The sequence below is a fragment of the Oryx dammah genome, unplaced genomic scaffold (assembly GCF_014754425.2).
Source record: "Oryx dammah isolate SB20612 unplaced genomic scaffold, SCBI_Odam_1.1 HiC_scaffold_25, whole genome shotgun sequence".
Lineage (NCBI taxonomy): Eukaryota > Metazoa > Chordata > Mammalia > Artiodactyla > Bovidae > Oryx > Oryx dammah.
Genome location: NW_024070209.1, coordinates 27,849,461 through 27,863,654, shown reverse-complemented (window position 1 = coordinate 27,863,654; position 14,194 = coordinate 27,849,461). Strand labels below are relative to the sequence as shown.

The following is a 14,194-nucleotide window of genomic DNA, read 5'->3' as shown; positions in this document are numbered from 1 at the left end:
GCAACAACAAATTTAAGTGATTTGCCAAAAGACAAAAAGTTAGGAGCAGAGCAAGGATAAACCATGCCTGCTGTTTTCTCCAAGGAGCAAACACCAGGGTTATTCATTTGACTTTCTTTGTCCAGCTACATTCATAAAGACTTCTATCACCCTCTCATTGCTTCACAAGTACAGCCTTGAGTGGAAAATCCCTTACTCTTAAAAAAGAGAATGCTGTTCAAAGATTCCCTGATCTTTTCAAGGGTAAAATCCCTTCCATTTTACAAGGTCTTTGAGAAAAGAATGTAGGGGATCTGTGATTGGTTTTTAAAATTTTATCTGACAGTCAAAATACTATAGCATCCTCCAGCACAACCCTCAGATGGCGTCCCCCAGCTCCCTCTTAAGCATACCTTGGTCTGGAAGCAGCAATAGAGCTGGGTTAGGTACGGATGTTTTCGAGCCAGAGCCAAAATCCGCTTCTCTGTCATCGTGCAGTCTACATCATCATCCTGAAGGATGACATCCTTCTTTAGGACCTTCACGGCATAGACTTCATCTTTGCCTTTGAGCTCCGCCAACATGACCTGTAATTACCCAAAACCACCCCATAAGTCTATATATATAGGAGATTAAAAGAAACCTAAGTCAATACCAAGTGCTTTAAAAACTAACTCATTTTATCTTTAATTTTAAATAGTATTGTAGTATTTAAAATGTAAAGACTATCCATCCCGATACAGCTACTATAATTTGTTTGCTTTTAATCTCTAGCACTCTGTCCAGGCAAAGAAAAGTTCAATGTACATTTGTTAAACAAATTATATGAACATATTAATAATTATTTCATATGTTCATATAATTTGTCATACTTGCAATGAGTACAGCAAATATAGCATAGATTTTTTAACTGAACATTATTTCATAAGCATTGCTCTATATAGTCTCCATCATATCATGGTTGCTGATACTCAGTTCAAGTGTAACAGTTTATTTAATCATGTACTTCAAACTAGTTTCATCCAATTATTAAGTATTATATAAATAAATTGCTTCAGGTGCTTTACACATATAACTTTTCTTTCTTTGAGATCATAGCCTTAAGATAGAAAATCTTCAAAGTGAATTATAGAGTTAAATGTGTTCATTTCCTGACTTTCAAAAAGGATATACTGTATAATCTGCCACTAGTAACGTAGAAGTGCTTTAGTTTCATGTACATTCACTAATGTCGGTGCTTTCACATAAAAAGCTTTGCTTATGTAATGAGTGTGAAATGTTTCCTCAATGCTGTTTTAACTTGTAATGAAACTAAAAATCTTTGTTTTCTAACTATATTTCTTTTTGTGTGAATTATTGTCCTTTGTCCAGTTATCTACTGTTTTATACCACTATATTCTTTAGGAATCCTTATGAGCTTGGTATATAAAGTTACTACCACTTTAATTTCTGCGAAGGTTTTTCTAAGCCTGCCATATGATTTTCTGCTATTTTTTCTATTGAACAAGGTCCTCTATTTTTTGTAGTTGAATCTGTCCTTGTTTACCTTTATGATTTCTTCTACAGCTTTAAAGCTGGGAATGTGATTCCTTCTCCAGACAGTGAATTAACAGCTCTATTTTCTTAAAGTTTTCCTATCATTTGGTATTTTTGCACTCATTTCCCTACAGATGTGACAAGATTCTCTCCCATTAAATAACTCGTAAATACAGTATTTCAGTCATCAGAGCTAAAGAGCAGTAACTCAGAAGCTTAATGAGGGCATTCAGGATGGTACCCTGAAGACGTTTGTCACCCACATACAATACAAAAGTCTTTAAAACTGGCTCAAACTTTGGCAGCAATTTTTCTGAAGAAGCAACCCAAATGCTCCCAAGTCATCGAGGTTCGCATCCTGCTTACATCCTGTGGAAACCTGGAGCCTCTGAACCTGCTTCTTTCCCCTTGAATCTTGCTCAGAATTAAACCAGGTCCTGCTTACATTCAGAGTAATGCCTCATCAGAGGACTGGGGTCTGCTTCTTACATAACCAGTCTCTGAAGAATTTGATTGCTTCAGCCTTTGCCATTAGAGTCAATCCCACCAGTGACTTTTGCTATTAAGTCAATGCCACCCATAGTCTCAGGATGAAATGTGGCAGGTAAGATGGCTGGGAACCAGGTCTTATCCTCTGGGGGCTCCAGAAAGCCACTACCTTTGGGGAGAAGTGGAGCAGGTCTATAGCTTAGCCTGCAAAAGTCCAGGATGCATGAGGGCACGAGATCCCTGGGAGTTCCCAGAGCCAGGCACCTGGCTGCAGAGCATGGCCACCTTGCTAGGAGGTCCTAGAAAGGTGACTTCCATTGATCCTAGGCATGGCTTTGTGATAAGCAGGGAATAAGCAGGGGTCTGAGCTGAAATGTTAACCAGTTTCCTAGGTTCCCTGCTCTTCCATCTTCTAAAATAAACTGGGGTTATTTTGTCGATCTCATCCCAACTTCAGAATGCTGGCTGGTCACCATGAAGGCTTTAGTGGGCACTCTCTGCATCCATGCCCCATATCACTGTGTTGGGCTCAGGGCAGCAGGAGAGGAGAAGGGCTCCGGGGGCAGTGGCCCCTGATCAAAGACCTGAGATGACTGTGCTCATTCTCTCGCCACAGGCAGAGGATAAAAAAGACACTTAGTGCCAGAAAAGTCACTTAAAATAACATTTAATTTACAAAGTAATACACTCTAAGATTTCCTTTGAGCCTCAAGTTCACTCAGGGCAGAGATGCTAGAATTAACTTCCAAAATTTTTGTAATGAATTAAGAAAACAGAATTTCAGATGGATCTCTGAAAGGAAGAAAGCTCTCATGACTATTATTGATAATGGGAGGCCAAGCACACATAAAGCAATTCAAACTGCTCAGAGTGCTTTCTCGCCTGCTCTCTCACTTGGTTCCTGTTCCTGTTTGACAAATGAGAAAAACTGAATCCCAGAGAGGTGGAATGACTGTCCTGTAGTCCTGCAGCCTGTGAGCAGCACAACCCTGGTTCCTGTCTCCTTGGCCTCAGGCCATTTTCACTCAACCAGGAAGGAAAACATAACCAGACCAGGCTGAAATGTTCATCACATTTTGGATCAGACCAGCAGTTCTGCCCTTGCGTGCCACAGACCTTGCCGAAGCTGCCTTTGCCCAACACCTTGATGAAGTTGAACTCATCCAGGCCCAAGCGCTTGGCCTGGCCTTGCCGGACTTCACCATTTTCACCCAGGCTTGCCAGCTGACCATCGGTGGATGATGCCGCCCTGTGCTCCTCCCCTCGATTGTCAAATGACAAGGCCTTCCGGATGTTGTTTTCAAGTTCTTTTATTTCTAGGACCAAGGGTGACAAGATATTGCATTAGTGCGCACCTCACAAGCCCTTCCTGTTAGGATCTGATATTCAAAATGTTCCCCCCTGCACCATAACTCTCAATCCTCCCTCTGGTTCTTCACAGCAACAGGCGCAGCGACGCATGCCTATACGTTCCTTCATTTGCTCTGCACACTTTCACTGGCACCTAATTAATGTACAGCAAGGCCTAGGAACACAAAGAGAACAACACGGTCCCCGCCAATGCTCTCCTTCAGATCTGCCTCTTGTTCTGGGGCGGGGCCACCTCTCTGAAAGCCCCCTTCAGCTGGTAGCCTGTCGCATTGTTCTGCGTGTAGTGCAGGGATCCTGGCCTCCCAAAGGCAATAGGGATCCTTCAAGTTTCCTTTGAAAACTGAAACAATGACTAATGGAAAACCACTGTCACAATAATTATTGGTGAGGTAATTATTTCAATAACTGGGACTAAGAAGCCTTTACCTTCTAAGGGACTTTACTTGGCTTTATTGCTGGGTTTATTCTAAATACCCATCTTCCATAAGGTTATTTAACCAAATGAGCAGTGGGCTTATCGTTAACAAAAGAATTATGTCCCAAGAGTGACATGTTGCAAATTTATCTCAGATGGGGCAGGAATTCCTCAGCAGTTTCATAACTATGACACAGCTTATGCTGCTGCAGAGTATGTGACCTGAATTAACCTGGGGATGATAATGCTGGGGGACCCTTTGACCTTCTCTATTTGAGAAAACTTTGTTGTTAGCTATACATTCACCAAGACATACGCTCCTTTGTGTAGAAGTTGGTATCTCGAGCATAATCCAATTTTAAAAGATGCTTGTGAATAACTGGCATCACAGGAGGGAAACACAAACTATTAACCTTTGGGAATCAGAATCAAGCAGGAGTGATCAGCTGCTGCTTGACATAAAGACAGCTTCGGCTCCTTTACAGAAGGACTGAGGCCTATGAAGGTTCCATGGTCTGCAGGCTTGACTTCTCTGAGATGTGCTGGGACAGAGTGCAGAGGAGAGGTGAGGACTGCTTCCAAGTCTACAGACATGCCCGTGCCAGCGCCGCAGTTTTCTGTCACTTACTCTTAACTAAGTATAACTTTTGCTCTCAGCATAGAGCTTCTGCTCATAACTTGCAAGCAAGTTATTAAGTGAATTTTGGAAGACAGAACTTGGATGCTGGGGATATTAAAACTTGAAGAAAGTATCTTTCAATGTGTTCTTACAACAGAGAGAAGAGGAATTGTGCCTTATTTCAGTTCGGCAATAAAGCACTGTCTTGCTAAGAAGGTTTTCACATCTAATTGTCCTCACAATATGGCTGGGAAATACTGTACCTTCATGGACGGGGGACAAAGAGAGGTCCTGAGGGGCATGGTGTCCTGCCGAGGCTGGACAGCAGGCTGGGCAGGAACCAGGCCTACAAACCTAGTTGCCTCACGCTTGCCTGGGGTTTCTTTACATATGACTCTGTCCCCTTGAAGCTCTCAAAGGAGCTCTCAGTCTTAAAAAACCAAAACCTGAAAATGCCCACATTGGACAGGGACAGCATCTGCTTGTTTGGAGGCCCCGGGGAACCACTGGATTATTTATGAAGGGCTCAAACCTCTTTTGAAAGGAAGCAGAGTATAAAGGTGCAGAAAGTTAATCAGAGAAGCATGAAGAGGGACTCAGATCAATTATTTTGTGACCTCAGGACTGGCATACCCCCTGCAGTTGTTTTATTTACTTCTGGGGAAGAAGGGCTGGGTTGCAGTGATGACCTCCACAGAGGGTTCCATGGCAAGGCTTCTGAGAATGGGGTCCCTAGGCCATAAGGGGTGATGTCTCACCCTTACCACTGACTTAGTTCCTGACCTTTGGGCAAAACTTTTTAACTCTCTGCCTTACACTTCTCACCCTGTAACCTGGGGACAGTAAGGGAGCATAGACAGAGAGTTGGCTTGAGTGTAGAATGAGGATAAGGAAGACAAAAGGGGCTATAGAACATCAAGGCACTATTGTTCTGACTTGTTAATGATTATCCCTGTTCCGCAGATGCAAACATCCCTTCCCAGTGAGATCTGGTTCTGGTTACCAGAGGGGAAGTTCTAAAGTGTATATATCCCTCCTCAGTCTTGGCATCCTTGGATACTTGCAGAATTCAGACACCTTTGATAATTTCCAGCATATTCTGATGGAGAAGGAGACATCCTAAGCTGAGCACTAGAGGGGAGTCAGGTGCGGAGCTGGCTTCTCACAGGCTTTGCCAGCTTCACCTTCCTATCCCCACCCACCCATCTTCAGACTCCTGCCCTTATCGCAACTTTTGGGTATGATGGTGAAGTTCAGGGAGGAAGGAAGTCAGATTCAACTCAACTGAGTGGTGCTGAGGGGGCTGGGAGCAGAGCTGGGCAGTGTGGTGAGAGAAGGTCTGTGCTCTCTGCCTCTCCTGCATGTGGAAGCTGGAAGATAGGCGAGAGAAAAGAAAGAACAGCAGCTCCCCATCTTTCTCACTTTTACCCTGCCTGGGAATGATGTCAGGGTGGCAGAGCCATTCAGTGCCACACTCTCGAGCCTTGGACTCCTTGGCCCTTCCAAGGACAGAGCTCAGAGGTAAAGAAGCAAATCTGAGGGTCTCACCTTGGTCACAGGGAGAGGTGGGGGCCGACTTGGATCGATCTTCCTCAGATGGTGAGCTTCCAGAAGCAGGCTGCGGGGACTCAGCACCAGCAATGAGCTAGAGAGAGGCAGAGAACGAGGGGAGAAAAGAGTTAGAAAGGAGATGGGGAGTTTCCCTAAAGTCAAAAGCATCGAGATACAATGCCAGGGGCTGTAGCAGTCGCTGGTGCACAGTAGCTCTTGCTGAATTGATCATCCAAAAGCAGAGACTTAAGGTTTCCTTTGTCAGTTAAAGGAAAGAAAACAAGTGATGTCAGCTTGTTTAATTTTTATTCTACCCAAATACAACTGACCTTTCTAAGCAAAGCTCAACCTTACCCCTTTCATGAAACTTCTCTTGCCTACCCAAGCAATGACAGTTATCTCATCCAGAGCAAACCTGACAGCTGCTTGATATTTATTCCCTACCTTGTTCAGCTTTATTTAATTTGGGATCTCTACTCAGGTAGACTGTAGGTTCTCTGAAGGTTAAGAGCCTATCTAGTATTTGTATTGCCCCTGGAGATTGCACAGAGTGATACACATAACAGAAGCTCAATCAGCATTTTCAGATGTATTGATATTTGTCAGCAATCAGGAAATTTCTAGCAGGATATCCTCCATGAAGTCTATTTCTTGGCATAGATGCTGGTATATTCATACTAAGTTCCGATTAAAGGCAGAAGTTTGCACTCAAGAGATCACAAGCACGTCTGTTCCCCTTTACTCTTGACCTACCCACTGTGCACACACGTCATTTCTGGATGATCAGCTGCTTGCAAGGGGCACTATGAAGGTAACTCAGGCTCCAGAAAGTCTGATGCTCCCACGTAGAAGCTCCCTCAGCTTCTGGCCAAGGGCACTTGTCTCCCATCCTCTTGTACTAACTCAAGGTACTACTTGGTTTGCTTGACTTTTTCCACCTTTTGCATCAAAAGCAACACAGCAATAAAACTGTCAGGACTGAAGTCTCTTAGTCTCTGACTCTGCTCCTTCCTTATTTTCTCCATGTTGGCTTCTTAGCACCAGGATCTCCCAAATCCAAGACAGACAGACAATGCCTGGTTACTCTCATTACAGGCCATATAAATACAGGGGAGGGGGCAGGTATTGAGTTTTCTCTGAAATGTTCCATGACAGTAAAGATTCCAACTCAGTTTACTTCCCAGTTCAGTCACTCAGGCGTGTCCAGCTCCTGGCAACCTCACGAACTGCAGCACACCAGGCCTCCCTGTCCATCACCAACTCCTGGAGTCCACACAAACCCATGTCCATTGAGTTGATGATGCCATCCAACCATCTCATCTTCTATCGTCCCCTTCTCCTCCTGCCCCCAATCTTTCCCAGCATCAGGGTCTTTTCACATGAGTCAGCTCTTCGCATCAGGTGGCCAGAGTATTGGAGTTTCAGCTTCAACATCAGTCCTTCCAATGAACACCCAGGACTGATCTCCTTTAGGATGGACTGGTTGGATCTCCTTGTTGTCCAAGGGACTCTCAAGGGTCTTCTCCAATAGCACAGTTCAAAAGCATCAATTCTTCGGCGCTCAGCTTTCTTTACAGTCCAACTCTCACATCCATACATGACTAGTGGAAAAACCATAGCCTTGACTAGATGGACCTTTGTTGACAAAGTAATGTCTCTGCTTTTTAATATGCTGTCTAGGTTGGTCATAACTTTCCTTCCAAGGAGTAAGCGTCTTTTAATTTCATTGCTGCAATCACCATCTGCAGCGATTTTGGAGCCCCCCAAAATAAAGTCTGACACTGTTTCCATTGTTTTCCCATCTGTTTGCCATGAAGTGATGGGACTGGATGCCATGATCTTAGTTTTCTGAATGTTGAGCTTTAAGCCAACTTTTTCACTCTCCTTTTTCACTTTCATCAAGAGGCTCTTTAGTTCTTCTTTGCTTTCTGTCATAAGGGTGGTGTCATCTGCATATCTGAGGTTATTGATATTTCCCCCGGCAATCTTGATTCCAGCTTGTGCTTCCTCCAGCCCAGGTGTTTCTTATGATATACTCTGCATATACGTTAAATAAGCAGGGTGACAATATACAGCCTTGATGCACTCCTTTTCCTATTTGGAACCAGTCTGTTGCCCCATGTCCAGTTCTAACTGTTGCTTCCTGATCTGCATACAGGTTTCTCAAGAGGCAGGTCAGGTGGTCTGATATTCCATCTCTTTCAGAATTTCCCACAGTTTATTGTGATCAACACAGTCAAAGGCTTTGGCATAGTCAATCAAACAGAAATAGATGTTTTTCTGAAAGTCTCTTGCTTTTTCAATGATCCAGCGGATGTTGGCAATTTGATCTCTGGTTCCTCTACCTTTTCTAAAGCCAGCTTACTTCAGGCAAGGAACAAACTCATGTCTGCTGAACAGGACTCTGTGGAGCCGTGCACGCGTGTGTTCAGCATTGCCATCACAGGGTGTTTGTCTAACCCGCCTTCTTGGTGGGGCCTCAGCATTAGGGGTGCTGACATTCTGCTTGTAGCTTCAGTGTCCTGGGTCAATAACTGAAGTCCTGCTTCCACCAGTGGGACTGTCAAGAGCTGAGAAGGGCCACCAGAAGCACAAAATCTCACGTTAGTCAGGAGGAGAGGGTATTTTTTCCTCTAAACCTTACAAAATAGCTTTGTTTATTGGAAAAGTAAAGAAGAAAATGCTTAAGAAGATGGAAACAACCCAAACCTTCCCATTCAAGGGAAAAGCCTCCTCTGAGAGGCAGCAGGGGAAAGGTATGGGCAGCTTCTAGAACAAGAAGGGAAACACAAAGCCCTTCAGAAAATATTTCAAGGGAAAATTTAGGGACAACATTTAGGAGCTAATACTGTCGAGGCACCCAGAGTCAGGCTTGTTTTTTAGTAAAAAATATATATATACACACACTGGGCAATGAGAGCCACTTGCCCATACCACCCTACCAGGATTTCTTGCCCAGTTAACATGGTTCCCATTTTTTCACTAACTTACTCTTTCAGAGCCCTCTTACATTTTTTAGGCTAGGAGCCAAGGCTAGGACAAGCCTTCAAACAAAATGCTAGAGATATCTTTAGCTCTGTTTACATCTGTGGGGCCTGATTCACCAAAATAACATTATAGCAAATGGATCTTTTCCTACTGACATTCGGAATGTCACACAGATAGAGATAGGGCTTTGGTCACCAAAGACAAGCCCAGATGTTTTATGTCGTGGGACATTAACAATATTCCTCGGGCAGCCAAGTGCCAGCACTATCACAAATTTTCTTGGCTTGCTCCCTAGAAAAGAATGTGTTTCTAGCTCTTCATCCATTTATCCTCATTATAGTGATACCAGAGGCAAAGTTCAAATGTGAACATTGCTTTCATGCCAGTTTTGGAGGCAGATAAGGCTACTTTCCTGTCTAGAATTGAATATTTTCTGGAGGGAATTCCAGAATCCTCACCTCGAAAGTGATGATGTACCCCTAGGAAACACAACACTTGAGACTCGCTTGGCTTTTCCTCACCTCTGGAATCGAAGGAGACTTCTGTGTTACCTGCATGACTCTTCCTTCTTTGTTTTCTTTAAGCACATGTTGTTTCAAGTCCAGCGTCTCAACGCAGCAGTCTCAGAACTATACTCCAAGGGACTCTCAGGAAGTCAGCATGGAGATGCTGGCTCATATAGAGCTCCAGAAACATCACCAAGAACCACTTACCTTTTTCCTCCTCTGGCCACTATTGGTGATCTTGTCTGGAGTAACACCCAGGTCAGCCAACACTTTAGCGATACCCCTGGCATCCACGCCACAGTTGGGAGCCACGTTGGTCTCACAGCGCCGGTGAACGTTCATCTTGCAGACTGTAAGGAGACACGGAGGAGAGGCTTCCAAAGGGTCATGGCCTAAAATGTTACCTTATTGTGCTCTGATTGTAAAAGGAACACACGTTCATTTGTTAGAATTTGGAAAATGCAGGAAGACAAAAAAAGAAAAATAAAAAAATCACCCATCATCCCCTCACACAGATCTAAAATCAACCACCTCATGGAGATAATCAGGTTATGGATGAATAAACATCACACTGAAATTTCCTTTCAGGGAGCAGAACACTGACCATAGAATTTAATTGGTTTCTCTGAAGAAAGTTCATTTGGATGCTGAACCCCAACGGGTCCGTGGTATACAGTGCACTGTATTACTCTGCTGTAACGTGGGAATGTTTCCAAGAGGAACACTCACAGTAGACAGCCTCCAAAGAAGCTCATCTCTAAAAATGAGGAGCCTGAGTAAGGTGACCTCCAAGGTCCCCTTCAAAGCCAAAATCTGGATTCGAAGGAACAAAGGCCATGCTTGAATTTTGTCTTTTGCTTCATCTGCATCATGTAAGCTGATCTTGGTGCAGGACACCCAAGGTGAAAACATAAACTGTTTTGGTCTCCAGTCCAGTATGTGAGGAGCTTGGAAGTTGTTGCTCTGTCCTAATGAGTAAAAAGCTGAACAAACTAGAAAATCAACAAGTCTTCTTAAGATTTAACAGAGAAGTAACATCACAGGGCAAACTGCTGCCCTGTGGGAGAGACAGATATGAATCTTAACTTAGTGGAACAGAAACTCCCAAGCAGCAACCCAGAGGAAAAGCAGCACAGAGTAGGGAAGCCTGCACTAGATGCTGAGCCGCTGGGGTCCCAGAGTGGACGGCCTGTCAAAGACTCTAGGCTGACCCCGTCCTAGGGCCCCCCACTTTTGTGAGTTTTACCTCTAGTTGTTTGACCATGTTCTCACAGGGAATACTGGAGAAAGAAATCCCACACGCTGATCACAGGGAGAGAGGGAAGGAATTTTGAAATACGGCAGAGCTCCCTGTTCTTAACAATGCTGGCTCTTAGAAGAAGCTATTTCATCAGAGATTAAACTACTGTAGCTTTATCAGATCCTAAGCAACCTAGGGGAAGGAAAATACCCAACTCCAACTTGTGTTAGCTATCTTGTCCTATATAAGGTGGGGGAAACCCTGAGAAACATGTATACAGCTCATAGTTCAGAGAAACAGGTTCACAGAAACACTGAGATCTAATCTCAGGACTACAGAATGCTTCTGCTCCCCCAACACCTTAGCACCATGTTACTAAAGGCCTATTACTGCTGTTCCTGTTACTTGACATGTCATGTCTGACTATCCCCCTCTCATACACACAAATATGAGGCATATTGAAAGTTAAACCAGTTTGAAGAGACAGGGCAAGAAACAGAACCAGATTCAGATATGGCAGGGTTGCTGGAATAACCAGGCCAGGAATTTAAAACAACTATGATTAATATGCTAAGGGTATGTGTCAATAGAAATTTTTAAAACAGAAAAACAAAAGGAGAAATACTGGAAAAAATATAGAATATCTAAGAAATACAGAACAGTTGCAAAAGGTGTAACATGTGTATGGGAATACTAGCAGGAGGAAAAAAAAAAGGGAAAAATGAACAGAAAAATATTTGAAGTAAAAATGACTGAGAATGCCCTCAAATTAAATTCAGATACCAAACTACAGACCCAGGAAGCTTAGAGAACACCAACAAATGACAAGAAAGAACAGGATAAATGAAAAAGAACAAAACCAGTATCAAGCTACATCTAGGCATATCACATACAAGCTGCAGAAAATCAAACATAAAGAAAAATAATCTTGAAAGAAGTCAGAAGGAAATAACACCTTACCCAAAGGGAAGCAAAGACAAGCATTACATCTGACTTCTCAGAAACCACATAAGCAAGAAGAGAGCAGAATGAAATATTTAAAGTACAATAAGTCCCCTTCATATGAACTAGCTCTGTTCCAAAAGCATGTTCATAAATCCAATTAAGTCCAATAAAGTTAGCCTAGGTACTCAACTAACACAACTGGCTATGTAACACTGTACTGTAATAGATTTATAATATTTGCTTATAAAAAACAAATATAAAAATAAAGAAAAGATTTTTAATCTTACAGTACAGTACCTTGTACTCTTGTAGTGCAATAGTACCTTGAAAAATATAATAGTGAAGTACAACAGCTGGTGATTCTTAGCAGTGACAGTCACATCAACACTGCTTTTACACTTGCTCCTAGACATCCTGGGCTTGACATAAAGTTACTGTGTGCTGTACTCTACACAGCACACAAAAGCACCACACTCACAGAGGAAGCACACATGTGACAGTGAGTGCATGCCAGGCATGTGACTGCCTTACATGGCTGGTCATGTGCACACACCTTCACACTTCTGAAAGTCAGCACCCTCAAGGTTCACACGTAGGGCACTCACTGTATTGGGAGGGGGAAAGACGCAGAATTCTGCACCCTGTGAAATTACCCTTCAGAAGTGAAGGAGAAATCACGACTTCCTCAGACAAATGAAAATTGAGGAACTTTATTGCCAATAGACCTGCCTTGCAAGAAGTGTTAAAAGAAGCTCTTCAGAAAGAAGGAAAATGACTGATTCAGAAACTCAGATCTACACGAAGAAAGGAAGGGCATCAGAGAAGGAATAAGTGATGGTAAAATACAAACTTTTATTTTTTAAATTCTTACTTGATCTAACAGATAATTTTCCAAGATAACAATGGCAACGATGTTTTCAATTATCATGCTCATATATATGATATGTAGAGAAAATGTATGCTCATGTATAAGTGAAATGAATGACAACAATGAGGAGGAGTAGGGCAGAAGAATAAGAATTCCTTTGTTGTTATAAGGTATTAATACTTGCACCTGGGGCTTCCCAGGTGGCACTAGTAGTCAAGAATGCAGGAGACGTGAGAGATGCTGCTTCGATCCCCGGGTCAGGTAGCTCCCCTGGAGGAGGAAATGGCAGCCCACTCCACTAGTCTTACCTGCAGAACCCCATGGACAGAGGAACCTGACGCCTACAGTCCACGGGGTTGCAGAGAGTTGGACACGACTAAAGCGACTTAGCACAGATGCGGTACTTGCACCATCTGCGAAGTATTAGAGCATTATTTCAAAGGGGACTTGGATTAGTTGTAAACGTATATTGCAAACTCTAGGGCAACCATGAAAATAACTTTTAAAAAACAACAGAAGAATGGATATGCTAAGAGAAAAAATGGAATCTTATAAATTGTTCAATTAAAACCACAAAAGGTGGAAAAATGTGAAAGACAAAAATAGAAACAAAGAGCAAGGGCATCAAATGGAAAACAATAACAAAAAAGATGTTATTAATCCAAATATATTGAAAACCACGTTAAATGTCAATGGTCTAAATACATTGAGTAGAAGACAGAGATTGTCAGGGGGGATCAAATCAGAAAACCCAGTACATATTATCTAGAATAAACACACTTTAAATATGTAAGATACATATAGATTAAAATTAATGTATGGAGAAAGCAGGAATAGCTACATTAATTTCTGACAGAGTAGACTCCAGAGCAAGGAAAGTTATCAGAGATATCAAAGGGCACAACAAGGGAACAATTCTCCAATAAGACATTAAAATCACACTCCTGGTATTTACTCAAATGAGTTGAAAATGTAGGTCTGCACAAAAACCAGCACATGGATGTGTACAACAACTTTATTCATAATTATGAAAACTTCAGAGCAACTAAGATGTCCTTCAGTAGCTGAACAGCTAAACTGTGGTATACGCATATAACTGAATATTTGTCACTACTAAAAATACATTAGCTATTAAACCACGAAAAGACATAAAAGAACCTTAGTTGCATATTACTAAGTGAAAGAAGCCAACCTGAAAAAAAAACTATACGTGGCATATAGCTCTTACTACATGACGTCCTCCTCCATGACAGAAAGGCACAACTGTGGAGTTGTAAAAGGATCAGGGATTGTCAGTGGCTGCAGGGGAGGCAGGGAAGAATAAATAGCCAAAGCACAGAGGATTTTCAGGACAGTGAAACCACTGTGTATAAATACTATAAGGATGGATACAGCATGGTGTACATTTGTCCAAACCCACAGGATGTCCAGTACAAAGAGTGATCCCTAATGTAAACGGAGGGATAATGATGCGTCAACGCAAGTTCATTGATTTAACAATTGTATCACTCTGGTGTGGATACTGATAGTGAGGAAGGCTGTCTGTGGGCGGGGGTAGGAGAGTATGCCAGCAATCTTTGTACTTGCTCCTCAAGTTTGCTCTGAACCTAAAACTACTCCAAAAGCTAAAGTCTATTTTAACACACACACACACACACACACACACACACACACACACACACACACA

At 42.6% G+C, this 14,194-nt stretch overlaps 1 protein-coding gene across 2 annotated transcripts in view; it reads right to left on the bottom strand.

The window, feature by feature from the left end:
• The window catches only part of PRKCE (protein kinase C epsilon), a 543,507-nt gene that overhangs the window by 171,188 nt on the left and 358,125 nt on the right, over positions 1–14,194 (bottom strand). For both annotated transcript variants that reach the window (XM_040224743.1, XM_040224744.1), the window contains exons 8-11: positions 9,662–9,804; positions 5,958–6,054; positions 3,121–3,320; positions 393–566 (exon numbers count right to left, since the gene is read on the bottom strand). In XM_040224743.1, coding sequence (XP_040080677.1) covers positions 393–566; positions 3,121–3,320; positions 5,958–6,054; positions 9,662–9,804 — 614 coding nt within the window. The remainder of the gene's footprint in view (positions 1–392; positions 567–3,120; positions 3,321–5,957; positions 6,055–9,661; positions 9,805–14,194) is intronic.